Source organism: Phaethon lepturus, unplaced genomic scaffold, assembly GCF_000687285.1.
Source record: "Phaethon lepturus isolate BGI_N335 unplaced genomic scaffold, ASM68728v1 scaffold3501, whole genome shotgun sequence".
In the NCBI taxonomy this organism is placed as follows: domain Eukaryota; kingdom Metazoa; phylum Chordata; class Aves; order Phaethontiformes; family Phaethontidae; genus Phaethon; species Phaethon lepturus.
This window is the reverse complement of record NW_010516784.1, coordinates 12,539-33,283: the sequence shown is the minus strand read 5'-3', so window position 1 is coordinate 33,283 and position 20,745 is coordinate 12,539. Positions and strand designations below refer to the sequence as shown.

The 20,745-nt window shown below is 38.7% G+C and overlaps 1 protein-coding gene across 1 annotated transcript in view; it reads left to right on the top strand.

Moving 5' to 3' along the window:
- Positions 1-2,108, top strand: part of CXADR (coxsackie virus and adenovirus receptor) — a 4,485-nt gene extending 2,377 nt beyond the window's left edge. The window contains exons 4-6 of the mRNA XM_010296164.1: positions 660-782; positions 1,126-1,264; positions 1,614-2,108. Coding sequence (XP_010294466.1) covers positions 660-782; positions 1,126-1,264; positions 1,614-1,881 — 530 coding nt within the window. The 3' untranslated portion in view covers positions 1,882-2,108. The remainder of the gene's footprint in view (positions 1-659; positions 783-1,125; positions 1,265-1,613) is intronic.
- The last annotated feature ends 18,637 nt before the right edge of the window (positions 2,109-20,745 follow it).

Below are 20,745 nucleotides of genomic sequence, written 5' to 3'. Positions count from 1 at the left end.
CTAAGTATGTGTGTGGTGCTTTGTTTCTGTGATGTAGTCTCTTGCAGGGCTGTTAGCAAATTAGCAATTAAAGCATGCAAACCATTTGTAATTCATATCATAGAATCTCACAAAGGTAGCTGTCAATGCATTTTGAAGGCCCTGGGGAAATACTCTTTTTGTTGTCACTGATTCATGTCTCCTACTTAGTCAGCATAGCTAGACTTAATTGGTCACCCATTGGAGTGCAGTCTTTAGGTTAGATCCACCTCATGTTGAACATGGGTTCTGCAGGCATCTGAGCCAGCTGTATAGAATTGGTTTAGACAGAAGAGGAGGAGGTACTTCTGGGATGCAGTTCATCTTTTGTGTATTAGAATTCTATGTGAAGATGAGAGAATTTGTCATTTTAAGCATCTGTTCCTTTTGGTTGACAGAGCAGTTAGTCTGTAGGCGTAATATTAAAGTCAAATGCCGAGGAATAAATTTCTAACAATGTAAAAAGGCATTTATAAATAATAGTATTTTGCAGCACGACAGACTTCTTTTTATTTAGATATTTTTAATATAGCATTTTTTTAGTTAAGACTTCATCTGTGTGCTGGATTAATGATTCTGTAGTATTGAATATGGAATTAAACTTTGGATAACGGTATACCTTTACCTCTTGTTGTTTGTAGATAAAAATACAGGGGAACTTCTCTTGAAAAATGCCTCTCAAGACTATTCTGGTACATACAACTGTGTTGCATCAAACAGAGTTGGCACGGATGAATGTTCTGTTGAGCTGAATGTCACCCCTCGTAAGTGTTTGCTATGTAATGGTCACAGTGTTTTGTGTATTAAAACTAAATAATCTTGTTTCTCTGAAGTCCTAAAAGGTTAAAAAAAAAAAAGATTCTGTTGTGTAACTGATAGTTACCATTTCAAGTCTTTATTTCCCAAAATGTTGCTTTTTATGCAGAAAACTGTAACTTATTGTTGTTTTAAATGCATATGATTGAAACATACCCTCTGTGATTCAGTGATACACTATTAACCTGGATCATGTGGCAACTTACTGTTTCTAATGTTGGGTTGAGAGAAAAGAAGCTGGTCACGTAAACTTGATGTTTAACAAACAGTGTTGTTATTTATCTATTCTAGCTATAAATACAGCTGGTATAATTTCTGGAGCTATTATAGGAACTCTGTTGGGTCTTTCTGTACTGGCTTTTCTTGTCTTCAGTTGCTGTAAGAAACATAGAGAGAAGAAATATGAGAAAGAAGTACATCATGATATCAGGTAATGACATATCTTTAATTTCTGAGCAGTATTATTTGAAGATTAGCTTCTAAATGTGTTTCTGCAAGTGAGATACTTAACAGTTGAGACTGTCTTAATCTGGAAAACTTATTAACATACTAACAGCTTGTCAGGCAACTTTTTGTTCTGAGTGTGGTGTAGGTAGTCATGTTTAATTTCAGTAAAGACTTTAAAAGCAATGAATACCTTTTTTTAAACTTTAATATGTGAGCCTCTTTTGGCTACTGTGTCAGACTAGAAAGAAACAAACTGAAATCTGTTTTGTAAGCTCCCACATAGTAATAGTGACTGAACTCTTTTTCTGCAATTGTGTTTTTGTTTATTTCAGAGAAGATGTTCCACCTCCAAAAAGTCGCAGTTCGACAGCTCGCAGCTACATAGGCAGCAATCGTTCTTCTCTGGGTTCAATGTCTCCCTCAAATATGGAAGGATATACCAAAACTCCGTATAGCCAAGTCCCCAGTGAAGACTTTGAACGTACTCCCAGTCAAAACCCAACTTTTGCACCTTCAAAGGTAGCTGCACCTAATTTAAGTAGAATGGGAGCTGTTCCTGTGATGATTCCAGCACAAAGCAAAGATGGGTCCATAGTATAAAATATTATTAATTTAAATGCTGTTTTTTAAGTGTTCATTGTAAGTATTAGAGAAAACTACTGTGTTCCATCCCTCATTTAAACAATGGCATGCAATTTTCCTTGAAGAAAAAGAACAAGTTAGTTTGGAAAGCCACCAATTCTAATTTTTTAATTTTAAACTTACTAGTATATGACAGTTGAACTATCTGCTAAAAGCATTGAAGTTCCTGAATAAATATCGGACACTGAAGGTATTTGGACCTCTGGTAGGTTGCTGAAGAGACACTGTCAGCTAACGTGCAGTTCTGAATTTGTAACAGTGAGACACAAGTGAGAAGTAACAGAAGCATTTCATATCTAGACCATGAAGTTTCTCAGAGTTCCTGAAACTTCATCCTCAATTTTGGACTAATAGAAATATTTCTAACTTGGCCACTGTCTGATGAAGTTTCAGGGGGCTGAAATACTGAGGATGACTTTGAATTCTGTTCAAACTCTTAGTACTTATGCAGTTCTTTAACCTGGCAATGTTTGTTTGGGTCACTTCTTGAGCTCTTATTTCAGGGGCTACCAGTTATTTGATTGGTTCAATTAATTTAATGAATCTATTCTGAACTTAAAATTGCAGTGAGCGGAAATGTGACCGGAGACCTTGCAAGCTCTTTGAAACATTAATTTTTCTGTAATATCTAGTTCAGTCATGTCTGATAACTTAAGTATTAAGTATTAAGTTATCTGATGCAAGAGGTCCTGTTGGGTTGTTGGTAGTGGAATCTAATCTTTAAAATCTGTAGATCAACTGTTACTGTCACAGTGAGAATAAATATGTATCTCTATACAGGTCTTAAGTTAACTGTACCTTGCATTTTCCAAAGCCTGTTTAGATTTAGGCGGTGTTCTTACTTTTTTCCAAACCAATTACCTGGAAGCTCCATGGGATTTTAATGAAAGCTGCTAAGTAACTGGTATTTGGCATCTGTCCTCTTGCTCTAACTTTGGAAACATCTTTTCCCGTATACACATAAGCAGTAGTTAGCCTTACTTCAGATGCTAATATTTTCTGTAAGAATTTGCAAGGAGTTTAAAGCTCACTTCTCCTTGCCTTTTCAACAGCCCCAGATATTTTTGTTAACAGACTTTTAGTCTTTTAAGAGCAAGAGCTGCATGCAACCAGAATCTGAGAGAAAATAAGTTATCCAGAATTGTTGTTGATACAAATCTCATATTTCAGGATTAAAAAACCTTTTTCCCACTTTTGCAAACTTAAAGCATTAGAGGAAGAACAGAATAATTCCTTATCTTGCTTTCACACATACTTAAAGACTTTTGATAGCTTCTGATGACTGATATTATATACCTCTGGAAGCTGGATTTAAAGCTTAGTGCTGTTTGAATCTTTGTGGATTTTCTTCTTCCTATCTATTTTCTACTTTCTTTCCTCATCCTGTGCTGGGGTGTGGGAGGGCAAGTCCCTTCATCTTGTTTTAGTTATAGGTGTTAAAATGCGAGGTATTTTGAAAAACTCTAAAGGCATATAGTATGTGGCACTGATGTTGATGAAGGAAATATCTGAATAGCCTGTTGAAAGATATTAGGATTATTTGTAAGTAGCAACAGTGTGAGAGAAAATATTTCTCCAAACCTCTAGGTTTAGTGTCTGCTTTTTTGTAGCTACTTATAGATCTGTGGTAAATTCTTTGACTTACTACTAAAAGTTTGTCCTATCTGTAGTTAAGTGCACAATTTTTGTCTGGCACTATTACTGTAAAGAACATACCCTTCATACTGAATTTAGAAACTTGAATGGCTATTAAGTATTCTAGACTTAGTTTTACACATTTGGGACTTTTTTAGATTGTAAACTGATACTGTTAGAGATCAGGTTTTTTTTATCTTTCATGTGTGCCTTTTCAATAAACTTTGCCTGATTGTAACTTCAGTTTTTATGAAATTTCTGGTGCCTAAATTTACTGTTTGAACAGGTGCTTAGATGATGGTACAGTTCTTAAAACATGACACTGTGATCTGATTTTTTGATTCTTATGTACTATTTATACCTCTTCATGCCTGTTTTTGGATGTGACTTCAGTGGCTCTCTCTGTATTGTTCTGTATTTCAAAATGTCAGTAACTCCAGTTGCTAATTATGATCTAAGTGTTTATATTCCTGAAAACTGTTCAGTTGTTGCACCAGTGAGATGGATGATTGACTGCTACTTGTGTGGTAAATAACAGGTTTAGTAACTGTGCCAAACGTATGCTTATGAAGAACAATAGATGAGGAGACATCTTCTTGCATCCAATTATTGTGATAGAAGAGACTTCCAAGATTTTAATCATACACTGATTGTTTACCTCAAAACTAAGGCCTTCCTTAATTAAAAGGGTATAGTTGTTATAAATGCAAGTTGAGTATAAAACTAAACTGAATCACAGACTGAGAGATAGCTATAAACCTAAGCAATCAGTCAACAAACCTACTGAATTTGGTTCTTAGCCATCTGTGGACATATGTGAGATTAGATGTGGGGTTTGTTTTTTGTTTGCTTTTGATTTTTTTTTTTTTCTTGTTTGTTTGGCTTTCAGTCAGGTAAGCCCTAGGACACTCAAGAACAGAAACTTCTCACTAAAGCATACAGAGCAGACTTTACACATGCTTAATGCTCTGTCAGCTTGTACAAAATAATAAATGGACAGAACAGAAGGACAGTGTGGTGTGCCCTCAGAGCCTAGCTGTTAGGCTTAGCAGCCTTGACAGTGTCTGTCTATTTATGTAATTGCATGGAAAATAAAAGAAATAGAATCTGACATAGTCCTTATCTGAAAAAGAACCTCTGACTTGGGGTAAAGTTTGCCTCAAGTTGGTGGTGTCATGCCTTTTTGAATGGATACAACACTACTATGAAAACACAACACTACTATTATAAGTTATTTCTTTAGTCAGTAGATTGTTTGCTTACACTGGATTATGATTCTCAAAAGCAGCTACTATAGTTTAGCAATGATTTCTAGCTGTGTAGGAGAGGAACTGGTTAAACATGTGAGGTGTCCGATCTTACAGATAACTCTGCTAATAGAACTCTTTTAGGAAGTAATGGCAGCTGATATACCAGTTAGAAGGTGGCATTTTTAATGTCTCATTTTATTAAAAAAAAAAAAGGGGGGGGTGGGTGGGTGGTACCATTATGTAAATACTCTGAGTGAACTCAAGAAACCTCTAGTTAATGTCATGACTGTAAACTTGCCTGTTGAGGACTACTATATATAGGAGAAAAACCTCAATTTTAGCATGGTGTGAATAAAGTGTTAGACTTGTAATACTGTAGAGGTTACGTAACACTTGTCCATACATTACAAGCATTTTCATAAACTTTCTGAAATGGATATTTAAAGATATTTGTGCAAAACTTTCTTACCTAAAAAGGAATACTACTTCCAAAACTCTGTAGTGCACAGCAATGCCTTGTTGGAGGGGTAAAACATGACTTTTGAAAGAAATGTACAATGCATACATCTTTATCAACTCCGATAGTTGCATTCGTGTTAGATGTATGCTTCCTGCTTAATAGTGCAAGTAAGACTTCTTAATTGCAAGGTTTTTTTGTAACGCTGAATATTGTATATTACTGGTTTCCATGATAGGCTTTTGGTCTTGTTCTTAACAGTGTATATTCTGGATCACTTTAGATCTTTGTTCCAGTCTAAAGACTTAATGCTATTTGTGTCACTTAAACCTTGTTTTATACACTTGATAGGTGCTTTATGGGACCCTTTGGTTACTGGTCCCCTAGCATTGAGGCACACAGCTCAGTTGAAATTGGAGCAATAATATTTCCTGGAATCCAAAATGTTACAATGTTACGTTATGCTTCTCATGCACAAAGCGTGGACTTGAATATTGATATGAATTTCAGTATGAGGTTTTATATTCACACTTTTGGGGGAATGGTATTTTAAAATACAAGTATTGTGAGTGAATTTGTAAAAATAAAACTCGAAATTTTAAAATGCTGTAGTTCCATGACAGACTTGTGTACTTTTTGAAATAAAACTGTTGGAGAAAACAATAGTCTGTCTTTATTTTAAAGCAGCACTTGTGTATGCCTTCAGCTTTCTCTTTATGTAATTGGAAGTGAACTAATAAATATGGCTGTGTATACCACGCTGGCACTAATCTTTGTATTTCTTGCCTTCCCCCCCCCCCCATTAATTTCTAATGGAAGCAAAACTTTAGACAGTTTAAAACATGCATTTATTTGTAGTTTCTAATTGTAGATACACAAATGTAGTGATCAATTTTTAAAACGTACCGGAGTGATCTCAACAGTTATTCTGAAACATAAGGCTGGAAAGGAACTTTAAATTTCATCCCTTTTTATTTTAGGTAGAACAAAAAATTTCTGGAAGTGATAAATTCTTGTCTTTTAAAAATCAAAGCAGCAGGTTTACAGCACTCAAAGCATGTTGGCAAAATGCTTCATTTTATATTGTCAGCTAACGTGGATCTTCTTTGATTCAAATGAAGTTGACTTGGGATACTCCCCAACCCTTGGCCTTGCAAACCAACCGATTACTGTCCTTGTAATTTTACCTAAGATTAATGCAATTTCTCCAGTGTCGTCTGGGGCATGCATTTAGTTTTAGGAAAGGAAGTCTGGCAGGGGCTCTGTTTGCATTAGTGGCATGTATTATGTTTGTATCATTGGAGGCCTAATTAGCTTACATTTGTTCATAATGTATGCATATCTTCATATGTTAATGTGTACCTGTGCCATGCCAGATGTTTCAGTCACTTCTTTGTGTATATATAAACAAAAATGTTTGATGTATGTGTGCACAAACACATGAAGTTAAATGGAGTACTGGTGGAAAAACCTTTAGGAATTCTTTTTCTAATTAAGATTTGTGCTTAAATACAAAAGGAAGCCTAACAAAAATGAAGGTTCCTATTGTCTCTGTATGTAGAGCCCTAAGAACTTTTCTGCACCCTGTTAATGTCAATACTTCCATCCTTTCCTAAAGTGGCAGTTTCATCACAGAGGGCACTTGCATGCCTTGGCTGCTCCAGGTTTTTTCATTTGGAGATGAGATGATCATGAATCAGAGAAGCTGAGTACCTCCAGTTTGTCTGTGGGAATTCCAGCAAAGCAGCTAGTCCTTGCTTTCCTGAGAGTGTCCTGAAAGAGCTGAAGAGCTGCCACATGTGGCAGTTCCACAAAACCTTTGTGGACCTTAGATATCTGTTAGACAATGCCTTGCATAAAGTTTCTTAAAAGGTCTGATTGCTGTTTTTTTTTTCTCTGACCATCTTAGACTGACTATGTACTTGAACCTTACTATTTCAAATTTACTTCTCGGATGGAGAAGCTTGGGTTCTTTCAAGTTCTATGATAATGATGTTAGGCAATTAATTGTTAGACTGTTTTAGAAAACAATTAATGCCAGTCACTTAGCCTTGCTTTCTTGTGTGTAAAACAAAACCAAAAGAGCTTGTGAGGAAAATACCAAGGAGCAAAAACAAGAGTAGAGTGAAAGCAGCTAAATGTTGCCTAGCTTTCCAAGCCTCAGCTTATTCTAAAATTACCTTTCACTTGTGGGATGACTGTAGGTAATTGCTCACAAGGTGAAGACTTGCATCTTAACATAAAAGTAATGTGTGTACTTGAGTTACAATGATTCTGTTGCCTTTTTAACTTGCTTTAGGCTTTTTGCAGAATGGTACAGGCTCAACTATCAGGAGAAAAATACGAACCTTTACTTTTATAAAATAACCACTTTGGCAGCAAAATGGCCCAGAGGATTGCATTGTCCCTGCTTCTGACTTCCATTCAAGTTTCTGAAAATAGGGATCCTTTAAGGATCCTTTGATTTTTTTTTTTTCCATATTATTGTAAGTCAATGTTAGTGTCACCCTCATAAGTTGGAGTTTTGAAGTCTTCAACTTTCAGCTGTTGAGTACTGGCCAGGTTTCTTTGAATAAGCAAAATCAGTAGCATTTAGCAGCAGCAGCTGCTATCTGGGTCCTCATTTTTAGTGGATTAGCAGAGTCATTGAAATTTCCTTTTTTTTTTTCTAGCATTGACCAGACGAAGGACAACTCTACTGTATTATTTAGGAAACCTTAAAGTTGTGCAACTCGTATTTACAGGAACATTGTATGATGTCAGGATTGCTAGATGGCAGGAGGGGAGTAGCTTTATGAAGTTGAGCGCGTTGGTTACACAACTTGATTATGTAACAACTTTAAAACATGGCAATATTAGAAGAGCCATTAAAATCTGAAAGCACACCACTTTACCTTCAGTAATCTAATTACTTCTTTGGGGAAAAACCTCTGGAGGCGGTATGTCCGCTGGGAAGCACAGAAAGCTGTGTGATGCAGTGACGGTTGCTCCACTTCTCAGGGCTGGATGCTGTGGTTCTGAGAGCCGCAGGCAGGCAGGACGAAAGTTGGGTGCTGTACCTGAAGGCTATTGGACTCTCTGCCCCCGCCGGGTGTTTTTCCTAATTGCAAAATGGCAGGGAGTCTGATTGTTTTGTGAGGCGTTTTGTAGGAGGGGCCTGAATTCTGGAAGCACGAACTGTCCAACTTCTTGAAGCCTTTCTCTACTCTGGTTCCCAGCAGCATCTGATTTAGGGGTTTTCAGACAATCTGCAAAAACTTTCTGCATTTAGAGTTGATTATATAGCCAGTATATCTTCATTGCGTGAACTGCAAGGTCTGGTACCCTTCCTATCATGAAGTACTGTACGTATGTGATGGTTTTGGTTATCTGTATAAAGAAACAGATACTGTAAACAGAGTCTCCTGAACACCCCACAACAGGACAAACAGTGACAGCACAGCTTCTTGGTCCTCAGGGCCCAAACATCTTCAGGGCTGCAATGGTCATTGGGGTTAGGTAGGAACTAATTCAGAACATGGTATCAAGGAATAGTAAATTAGGTGGTGAAGAGCTATAAAAGTAATTTTGTCTACTGTCGTTAGTATAATAGCTCCCAGTTGTGTCAATTTTGCAAGTTATGTTCTGTGTGATTAGGAAAGACACTGAGATTTTGTTTCTTGTGGCCAGTTACTACTGTACAAGTGAAGTAACACATTTTCATAGTTTATGATTTGGCCTGCTCTGTGATTTGTAAGGGAAACTATTATCCCATACAGGCATCTGGATCTCCTTATTTCATATCACTTGATTATATTCTACTTGTGAAACAGCAGTCAGGATTAGTGGAATTTTACAGCAGTTAAAGCTTGCAGCAGAGCATCTATTCTCGGTGTTCAAGGTCTCTGATTGCAAGCAGCAGCTTGCAGCAGCTCGCTAGCCATCTGCACGGGTGGTGTTTCTAAGAAAATACCTGCTGAAGCCAAAACACTTGTTCTGTGCCTTACTTAACTGTAGGAAATCAAGATAAAATTGTTACTCAAGATTTCCATTTCCATTTAGTAGAATAGCTCAGGTGGGAGGGATGCTGATACACTTAGACCAGAAATAGAGACAACTGGTGGTAATACATAAAGCTACTGAATTGCTTGTGACTGCTAAAGAAGATGACGACTCTGGGGCACAGCTGGTGGTTTGTGGAACATGTCAAAAAACTTGTGTTGTGGCTGCTAGCACCAAACTTCTTACCCGGATAAATAAAATGCCCTTCCATGTCACTTCCAATCCTGTAACTGTGAAGAGCAGAAACAGTTCATCTAAGCTGTAAGAGTTGTAAAATACAAAAGAAAGCCTGCAATTACTTTAATACATCTTTCCCTGTTGCTTGTTGGTACACAAGAAAAATTACAACTTACTAGAAGGATACAGCTTCAAATTAACTGGTCTTGCCCTGGTTTCGTCCTTGTATGCTGTAATTCAATATGAAATAGCTTAAGAATTGCAATGTCTTTTGCTCTCACTTCAGACTTGACTTGTGGTTTGGGTGACCTCCTTAGGTAACCTATTTAATTTAATTACCTTGTATCCCTATTTAAGATGAGAAAACTGAGTGTGTTTAAAAAAAACCAGAAATTAAAAAAAAAATGCCACGGTCTCCCACATCATCTCCATCCTGCTTGGAAAAAAAACATTTTATGGCTAAATATGAGTGCTTTGTATTGGAAGTAATCAATTCTGTGCTTGGGAATACTGCACGCCCTCTTGCGGCTGTCGCTTGGGCATCCCTCCCTCTCCGGCTGAACACGGTGGTTTGCACTGACTTGTTAAGATATGTTAGGTTTTCCAACAGAAAGCGAAATAACCTTCTAAGCGCCGGAAAGTTATTTTCTTATCCCTCACTCAGGAAAATAATTCAGGTAAGAAAAGGGTTATTGTAATCTGCAGCAACTGAGATGTTTCTCTGTATAGGCTCTGACAAAGCTGTAGACTGTAGAGAGGTCATTAAAGGAGACACGCACAGCTGAGGTATGAAGGTAGTTTTTGACAGGTTTTAACAGTTGTGGTGAGAAACGCTGTATTTATGTTACCATTACACATACTGTATTGCTAGGCTTGAAGTACAAACTTCTACATCCCTTTTATTTAAGAAGAAGTGGAATTGAAGCCCAATTGACTAATATGGACCAGAGCTTAGAGCTAGTCATTAAAATGTCTGTTTTCCTTAGACTGAAGTTAAGGCCACCAACAATGTTGCTTCATTTGCAGCTCATTCAGGAAAAAAATATTCCTCAGACACATCATAATTGTATCTGGTGGTTTTCTTTTAGGAGCGAGACAATGAAAATGGTGATTCTTGTACAGATAATGTACAGTTCTGATCACGCTAGACTTGCATCTGAAAAGCAATGAAGTTCTAAACGTCAATTACATCTTTTTAAAATCAAGGTTACGTTGCTGCTTGAAGTATTTTAGGTGTATTATTTAAATATGATATATGCATATCAACGTAATTTTTTTAATAGTGCATGAACTGGTTGGGCAGGCAGGAATCTCAGCCAACCCACTAAAATCCTTTATTCCTGGATGAAAGAGCTAGAAGGAGTGTTAGAGCCTTTATGCTCAACAGTCCTTCTTGTTGCCCAAATTAACATAATTTCCCTGCCCCTGGTGTTACCTGGGTAAGCTGGGATTTTAATCAGCACCCTGAGCAGGGTGCCCAACTGACAGTGAAAATTGGGTCATTATATTACACATGTGAATTTTATTCTGACAACATCCTGTGTCTGTGCCAACCATATTAACTAGTTAACTTGCTGCTGGCTTTATGGTTTGAACATAACGGGGGGAAATTGCTGAACATACAGAGAAGCTTAGGACGTCCTTAATGCTTGACATGGCTAACAGAAGCTCACTCACCTGCAATAATAACAATAACAAAAAAACCCCAAGACAAGGGAGTCTGATTAACCAAGTGGAGGATTAGGGTTGATGTCCTGGCTCTGTCATGACTTAGCCATGTGATCTAAAAAAATTTTTTTTTAATGTTGACATCATCTCCGTATTCCTTGGCTTCCACATCTGTTAGAATAGAGATAGTTCTGTTGACTTTTAGGGGCTTCTGGAATTCAAGTTTCCCTTTGCACTGTCATTTTTTTAAAGCTATCCTTGATGAATCTTTTCAGTCTTCACCAGCTGCCCATCTAGTGCATATTTTCATTTCTTTCATAATTACAGAAAATTTTCAAAGGTATGTATTTAAAGATAGGTGCCTTGGTCAGAACATCTGTGGTTGTCTCCCTCTCCTGCTGTTTGCTGTTTTTTAATTCTGTCCTGACAACAGTCACTCTTCCAGTACTTCTAGTGCTACCTGGGTATTTCAAGTTGTAATTAAAATAATAGTGGGGCAGATCTCATTAGGCAGCTTCTTGTGGGTGAAGGATCCCCCAAAGCCCATTGCCAGTGCAGGGGGAAACGTGTTTCCTGTTGAGGCTTTGTCAGAGATCCCAGCTTGGGTGGCCGCGTGGCATCACCTCGGAAGGAGGTGGCTTGTCGGAGAGAGTATTCACCTGGGCTGGTGTCCCTCATCACTGCTGGGTCGCTTGACACTCCCTCGCCACCCTTTTCCCTGCTGCTCGCTTAATAGTGTGTTGGAAAGTATTCTTGGGATCAGGTTAGTTCATCCTTTTTATTTTGCAAATACAGAATCAAGATGTGTTGAGTACTTTTCTTCATCGTTACTGGTATTGGCGATATCTAGCTGCGTATGCTTATGCTGCCGGGCTGAGATACATAGAGAGATGTAAAGCTCCTTTTTGTTGTCGTTGAAACAAATTACTCTTTGTATTTGGCTTTTTATACAACTTTCTTTTGTGTACAGCTTCCCACTTACATTGGTGGCTGACCTTCCTCTTTCTATTACGTGCCACCTTTTTATTTCTGATTGCTGGATTTATTTCACCACTGAAGCAGGATGGATTTTTAGACATTTTTTCCTCTTCCTTAGTATAGTATGTTGCTGTTGAACATGCTTTTGTGGAGGGTAATTCCTTTTACTGATCTTTTCTATCATAATTTTTGTTCCTAACCACTCTCACTCATTTGTCTCTGGTTTAGGCAGTAGGCACTTTAAACTAACTACACCATGTATCGTATTTTAGATTGGCCCCTGTTTTTTGAGCTTAAACATAATAAGGTTATGGTTGCAAGTACCTAGGCAGAGAGCAGTTTCTCATTAATTGATATTTTTCCTTGGAAGATCCAAAGGAGTTACCACATCTTGTTTATAAGTTACAATACTGGTGGGTGGATTTTTTGTTTTGTTTTCTTTTTCACAGTTGCATGAATAACCTCTAGCTGCATGCTAGGGTTCACTTGCCAGACTGCATTTTTCTTTTTTCTTTTTCTTTTTTTTTTTTTTTGGTAGGGATTTATTTAGATGAGAAGGAAAGAAGAAGAAAATCAAGACTGAAAGTATCAGGACAGTGCAGACAAAGGAGAACAGATTATGTTGTATTTGTCCCCTTTTGCCCTTCTAGCTCATTTAAGCATCTGATTTTTAAAAAACTTCTGCTTTTCCAAACAACCGGGGGATCAAAAGCTCTCACCCCATCCCCAGCTTGTGTCTGTGTGCCATATAGCAGATTTTTTTCATAATAAGCAGGGTATTGACTCGTTTATGAAAGGGAGTGAACAGGACATGCTTGATGGACAGCTGTCATTATGTGAGCCCCTACTGACACTCCTGCTTTATCCTTGAGAATATCTAGATTTATAAACATTTCAGCATGTAAGAGCTCTGTTTCTTCAGGCTTTTCCAATAGGGTGGGATAGGATGAACCGTGTGAGGAGCAGACTAATCTTTATTTAGAAGGCGTATGTTTACTAATTACTAACTGGTTATCTGTTTGAGAGCTATTAATGCAAGAGGTCAGGAATAGCAGTGTTGTGTTAGCTGCGGTGCAAAGAGGGGAATACCAACAGAAAGGACACTTCTTGCCTCGGTGTTCAGTCCCAATTAACATGCCTCTTACAGGGTATTGGTTAATTTGATCAAATACAATTTCAGGCTGATCCTGGGGTTCTTGTTCTGTGATACTGGAGCTGAGGATAGATGTATTAAGTTAGGGTGGAAAGTAAGTTACAGGGGAAAAAAAAATGCTACCAGAATCTTCCAAACTGGAGAAAATGTTAGATAAATGATCCTGAAAATACACTTTTACACTGTTACAGTCCTTAAAAGAATAAGTGTGTGTGTGTATATATATATGAAAACAATAGCCAGAATGAAGTTGTAAAACAGATTCTGATGCTTGATAATAGCTTTAAATAGAAGAAAATGTGGTGATTTAATGCCAAGCAGTACTTGGTACTGTTTCGAGTCGTGCTTCCAAGCAAGGTTTTGTGAACGTACTCAATTATTTTTACTGTCATGTGCAACTGTAAGACTTTGTTTGATGTGTAATTCTAATTGCAGTGTGACAGTTTGCAAGGAACAAAGTGAGATGTTACGGAGGTAGCCTGAGTCAGTTTTTTTAATTACTAGTCTTATGGAGAAACTATTGTGGCATTGAGGCATGTTTTAAAAATCTGTGAGGACTGGTATAACAATACAAAAGCCTGTAATAAGCTGAAATGGTGGCGTAAGAAAATAAGATGTTTCCAGTAAACGCAATATATTGATATACCTTTGTGGATTATTAATTAGGAAGAGTTGTTTTCTGTTAGAATATCATGTTTGGAAAATTAATATTGGTGACTGTCAGCAGAGTTTGAGTACAGGCATGTTGAGTACAGCATATAGAAAAGGCAGTTTTGCAAAAATGCTTAATTATCATTTTTCTTACAGTATCGGTCTTGAAATATTAAGTCAAAGAATGCAGAGCTGACAAAGATCTGCAACTGGAACAAAGAATTATTTTTTACTATCTTTGTGCAAAAAAGTATCCCCAGAAAAAGTCAGCAACAATAGTCAAGGGACTAGAACTGATGGTGGAAACAACCAAGTATGCAGATTGGGATGAGTCACTGGATTCTTTGAGGAAACTGTGTTTATAGCAGTAAACAACAACGTGTGTTCTTTGATAATTCAATTTACTGGCATGAAACTGAGGAGAAAGACATCTAAGTAGACTTTGACAGATACCTTAAAAATTGATGGCAGTAGGTACACACTGGGAAATCCACAAGGATTTTCAAATAACCGAGGTGAAGATACTGAGAATTTGCTATGAAGTTAAGCTTACAGTCCTTTAAAGTCCACGGATAAATGGAGTCAATTTGCTACACCACTGCACTGGTTTTCTGCGAGACACTGGTAATACATTCTGATATGAATGACCATAACTTGGGTGATGATTGGAATCATGCATTTAATTATGTTACAGTATCTAGCCTCCTGTTAATGTAGATTAATGCTATTCTTTCTTTTTATAGTATGACATCGCACACAAGATTGGTGACATAACAGTGGTATAAACATGAAGAAACAGGCATCATTTTTTGCATGACTTTCAAGTGTGGTGAAACTGAAGTACATTATGAAATGAAGTGCTGGTTTTTTACTTGATCTCACTTTAGATTCAAGATTGTTAAGTAGGCTGTATTCGGTTTTGTAAGTACCAATTTTTTTTCTATTACATATTTTTAATGCAAAGTTTACAAAGTGACTACCAACGTTTTTCTTGCTACTCCTGTATTTTGAAAAGCGTGCACTATCACTCCTCTCTGCCTCGCCACCACGAAGATTCAAAAGCTGGTGAGGTTAACAAAGTCAGCTCAGGTAGTAGAAAATATAGCCTTAAGCAGTGGGGTGTTGAAAGAGATTGTAATCTGAAACAGAGTAGTTTTGGTTTTTCCTAGTTTTCTGGTCTGCTGATTTGATAGGAATTGTATCATCTATTCAATGCTGTAGTGATACCAATGAGGTCTTACAACCTGTGTGTGAAATGCGCTGTATTTTAAGATTGTATATATTTTATAACACTTAATAAAATGTACTTGACCTTTACAGTTAACACATGCTTCAGCACAATCTGTTAATGCAGGTGTTGTGGTAACTCGTGTCTGTGCAGTACCTCATTCCGTCTGCTCCCCAGCTTGCCCTGCAGACCAGAGGAAGAAGAGCACGCTCTTTAAACCAGGCTAGTTACGGGGACCTTGCTGCCTCCTGCGGCGTGGAGACGTCGGGTGTTGATTTCATGATGAAAACGCTAATCTATTTGACCATGCAAGGGTGAGACCACTGTAGACTTGGCCCTGTGCATGGGAGCTTAGTAATTAATTTTCAGAGCCTGGTACCCTGCTGGTACTCGAGCATTTTTGATACCACAGTCCACATAAATCAGAGCACACTGAAGGACACGCCAGCATTTAGGAACTAACAGCAAGCATATGCAAACTTAAACCTGCCTTTGATCAACTACATCTTTCTGTGCTCTTGAGAAATACTGGTTGTATGTGCATGTGCTGGTTTTTTTACTATTGTAGGTATGTAGATATTAACTTAAAGCTTAATCCAGTGATAACTGCTATGCTGTGCTCTGAAGGCAACCATATAATCCATTGGTGAAACTGGTGATTGTAATGCTGAAAAAATACGTTACTTATTAATTTATTTTTGCTTCTGTTTTTGAGAGGAGTACGGTGAATTCTAGAATAAACTCAAACGCTTTTGACCAAAAGATCCATATAATTGGTTTGTACATGAATAAACAAGTAAAACCATCTAAGAAAATAGTATCTGCATGAGAAAAATGAAAGTGAGGAGGGTTTCTAAATGTCACAGGTTTAAGTAGCCAATTAAAAAAAAGAAATCGTTCCAAGTCTCATTTAAGTTTAATGATATAATTACAGAAAAGATACTTTGCCTTTAAGAAGCACTTGTTTTTATGCCAAAACATTACATTCCTCATTCTCTCCTTTGACTCTGTGCTGCCTCAACTTGCCTGTGAGTGAATCTGGCAAGTAATTAATCAGGGTAAAATTCCATTTGGATCTGTATGAAAGTTGCTTGGTCAAGAAGCTGCAACTGCCTCTTTAGCATATGTTCCATAAGGTAGTGATTTATAGCTATAAGTTAAGTTTTTGCTACAGTGTGCTCCATGTAAGATGAAAAAGTGTCTTCCCGCCCCCCTCCCCCAGTGGTCACCAACATCCAAGTGCTTAATTGCTGGTGATTTAAGAAGGGAGGAGAAAGGTAGGAATTACTGTGCAAGTTTTGTTTAAAAACTGAGTTTTGTGAAAGAATTCTTTTTTGCAAAAAAAATCTGCAAAACTTGATGCACCGAAGTATGTTCTTGAAGGAATAAGTTAAATAAACTATTTTTTGTAGTCAAATTCCTACCTAAATTAACTTTCAATATGTATATATTTTAAGTAAATAAGAAGCGTGTAACACATGCTGTCATTGATGTTAAATGTGTTTCTATTTTGCAAAGAAATTTTCATTTATTTTTTTATTCAGGAAACTAGTAACTGCACAACTGCTTTGTCAACTGTCTAATGAGTTGCTCGGCTAATCCACATGTTCTTAGCAGATGTCCAGATACCAATACTGAGTCTTTGGAAAGGTACTGTGTTGGATATTTAGTCCAGAAGTCTACCCCAGCGGGGTCACCAAGTAAGTGTTGTTAACTTCATGTTGCTGTGGCGTAAGCAGGGTACAAGTTTGAAAGCTTGTCCGATGCCACACGGGAAGCCTGAAGATTGAGTCTGACTCTCAATCTGTTTTCTGCCACCTTTCTCAGGTTTGGAAGATAAAATAATGAAGCCTGGAGGTCATGCCTGTATAGATTATTGTGACCAGGTATCTGTTAGGACTAATTGTAGATATCAGAAGGCATTTTTACTTGTTTATGGATGAATTTTTCAACCGTTTATCCTCTGTATCTAACACGCAGAATGGCTTGGTCATGCATGGTCAGCAGGTGGAAAACACCCTGGCTCTTGTGCCAGCACTATTGAATGAGACGTAGTACTGCATTTCACATACCTTAACTTCTTGCTAGGGCTTGCTTTTCACAGGAAAGTTCAGGTAGATGTTTATTTGGTAACTGTGCTCTTGTCCACACCCAAAAACCTCTCATCTGATGGTTTATATGCAAGCTAACTGGCCTGGACCTGGACAGTCAGACAAAGCCTAAGTATCATCTGTACTCGGTAGCCTGCGTCTTTGCTGCAAAACAGATAAACTTACTTGCGGTCCTTTCCCACCATCCCTGCATAATACGTTGTTCTATCAAATGGGCGTTGTTAGATCGAGCTGATACGTTACTCCATTTAGTTCAGACCACTTCAGTTTCTTTTCTCCCAAAGCCATTATAATCACAGATGTCTGAAGAGCTCACACATACGGGCATCTTCTCCCTGGTTACCAAGCCTTACATTCATGTAGACCTTTAGGTTTGATGTAGGCTTTGGAAAAATGTACCTTGCAGGCTGTTACCCAGGTGGGTTAAGTGGGTTCACGCTGCCTCGGTGGTGTCTCTCTCGCTGTCGTTTAGGGCAAGCCAGGTCGTTCTCCTGATGAACTTTCCCATGGTCTAGGGGCTGATTTGGATTCAGACTTTGCCCTGCAGGCAATATAGCTGCAACAGGCTCAGAAATGGGAAAATCTCTGCCAGCACAAGTCAGTTTTGCATTGCTACAGCTGTATCCATGCCTGAATTTATATCATTGTCATTATTTGCATAAAATTAAGAAATGCCAAACCGTCACTCTAGCATATGCATTGGAATGGCAGCGCTCAGCACGCTGCAGAAAGAATTGGCCCAGCCCGTCTTGCTCTTGGCTTTTCTTTCCTGGCCTTGGGCTACCTCCTATCTTGTCAGCATAAGCACTGGTGCAGCTGCCGTGAGCCACATCAGAGACACGATTTAGCTTAAAATTACTTATATATGGTAACTCGGGTATGTTCATCATTTCAGCTCACCAGGCGGCTGCACCGATATTTGTGCTGACTACAGGGGAAGGAGGCAATGTGAAAGTGGAAACGAGGATCAAAGTGCAAGAGGAAGGCAAACAACTGCTTTCAGCAGCAGTGCTAAACGCGCGAGGCACTCGAGTGCCCTGCTCTGAGCGGGGGCTCGGACCAGGTGAACTCCAGAGGTGCTTCCAACTTCAACTATTCCGTGGTCCTGTGAAAAAGATGCATGTACCCAAATCCTCTCTGCCTCCAAAAATGGTGATCCTCAGCTGCCGCGTAAGTTGAAGGTGCTGGAAGGCTACCGGCACCTCAGCTTTTCACACTGATGTTTCCAGGAACCTCTAGCCTCCTGTCCTGCTCAGAAGCCCCTTAGTCTGAACAGGATGCACAGCTTGCGTTGCATTGCATATGCATCCCATTGGCTACCACATATATGAACCTTTACGAGCGTCTGTAGGTACCCAGAGCGTGTTCCCAGGGCATCCTGCTCCAGCCATTGCCAAACTGGCAGCAGTTGCCACTTTTCTTTAATACTTAGAGGAGATGGTAGTTGATAAGGCTGATGTCGTCCGCAACTATGAGCTTGCAAAAATGTATGCAGCTATTTTACGTGACTCCAAAGTAATTCTGAGTGTCTCCCTAAGGCATCTTGTGAAACGGGTTCACGTGGGCTAATCACCTTTGGCTTCAGTGGTCATGCAGGTGGGTGACTGGCACTGCAATTCTCTGCAGGCTCCAGGTCTCCCACGTTATGTATAAAATATAGATGGATCAAATACAAATTAAAAGGAATAGCTTACTTAAATCTCAAATCCAGTAAGATGTGGAAGGTAAAAAGGGAAACCATTACTTAAAAGGAAAACCCAGCATTCTTCACTACAATTTGGTGGCGTGTTCGAAGACTGATTGCTGAAATCCACATGCCTGAGGTCCAGCTCACTGGATTTTAACATGAGTAGCTATGCTTTTAGTGTTGTTCAGTCCAGTTCATTTGTATTCCTCATATGACTTTCACTGTTTACAGGAAAATGGGATAGGTTAAGAATCTCAAGTATTTTATTTTGAATTGCTTGCTGATATGATACAAACCAGGCTGCATTAATGTTCAGAAAGCAGCTAGACGTGAGCAGGAGCCTGAGCCGATACTGCGTATGCAAAAATGTTTACAATGCACTGTTGGTACTGTGTTCTTTAAAAGTAATTCCCCAGTTACAAAGTAAATGGCATTAATTACAATTATCACAACAGGAGGTGTGAAAGTTTTGGTTGATGAAAAAATAATAATAATGGAATTATTGCCTTCTGTATTAACACTGTGTCATGCTACATTTTACCGTCTCTGAGTGTCCAACTTGCCAATGTTTATTCTCTCTGTCCTCATGATTGAGACATCGTTAATGCAACAAGAATTTGCTGTCCTTAACAGAAAAATCACATATGTCTTTCTCAGCTCTATGCGGTCCTCCTAGCAGAAAAGAAACTTTTCCGAAGGCTCTGATAGTCCCACTCCTGAGGTTAAGAGAAAAGAAGGTGGTAATTCTGGTACATCTCAGGTCATGCACTAACATGGAAACGAAGTGCATGCAAGCGTTGCAGGAGTCCTCCAAGGAAGCTATACGTGAGTTGCTGAAGCTGGGAAAGAGAGTACTAACACACTGCGGCCTGTCCTATGACAGCCAGAGAAAGTTTTGTACTTTAAAATTTAAATTTTTAATTTTTTTTTTTATAATTTAAATTGGAAACTAGACATTTCCATGATGGGAGTGCTTCAGAAAAGCTAGGCTAGTTTCAAACCTCAGAGCAAAATTTTACTAGGCTGACGGTCATTAACAATACGCATTGGCAGTCATCATCACTACGTGTGCACTTGGTCCATAGCAGCCATGGCCTGGGTTGGCTGTGGTCATGCAATCCCAAACCACAGACCCGATGCCCTATAGTTAGCGGCGCTGGCTGCCGTCCTGGGCGGTTTTAGTCCCAGAGGTGAGGGTGCGGTGGCTTGAGAGCAGGGAAACTGGAGCTGAGGTGGGGGACTTCTTTTCTCCGCCCTTCTGTCCCTCCCTCAAATCAAAATCGCGGGCTTTTCTAAGAAGTTTGAGTTTCCAGGTGGTTCCTAGCCCTTGGACTCTGTGCTGCCGAGAGCTGAGGCGGTTACTTTCCTAGGTCAAAGCAGGTGCCTTACATTTTGCTCAAGTATTTTTCCTTCCTTGGTTTTTTCATCTTTTCTTAAAGCAAGAGGAGTCTTTTGTCATCTCTCAAGGCTGTATTTCAGTGACCAGTGTTTGACTGTCCAATGGTTGGTTATTGTTCTATGGCCTCTGCTTTGCTTCAGTGCAATCAGCTACTGAGGATGGATTAAATTATCTTGGGGATGCTTTAACCGGAGTGAATTTGGTGTGTGCGCACATATTCTGCTGTGCCAGCAGAACTACCTGGCAGCAAAAAGGAGCTGGTGGATAGGTAGTATCTTAGCTGCTCCACCTAGATCCAGAAGAGGAGATGCTGTCGAGAAGCACCTGCATAGAGCAAAGGTGTGGTAAGCAAGAGTCTGACTTCTTTGTGAAACAAATTGTAACGAC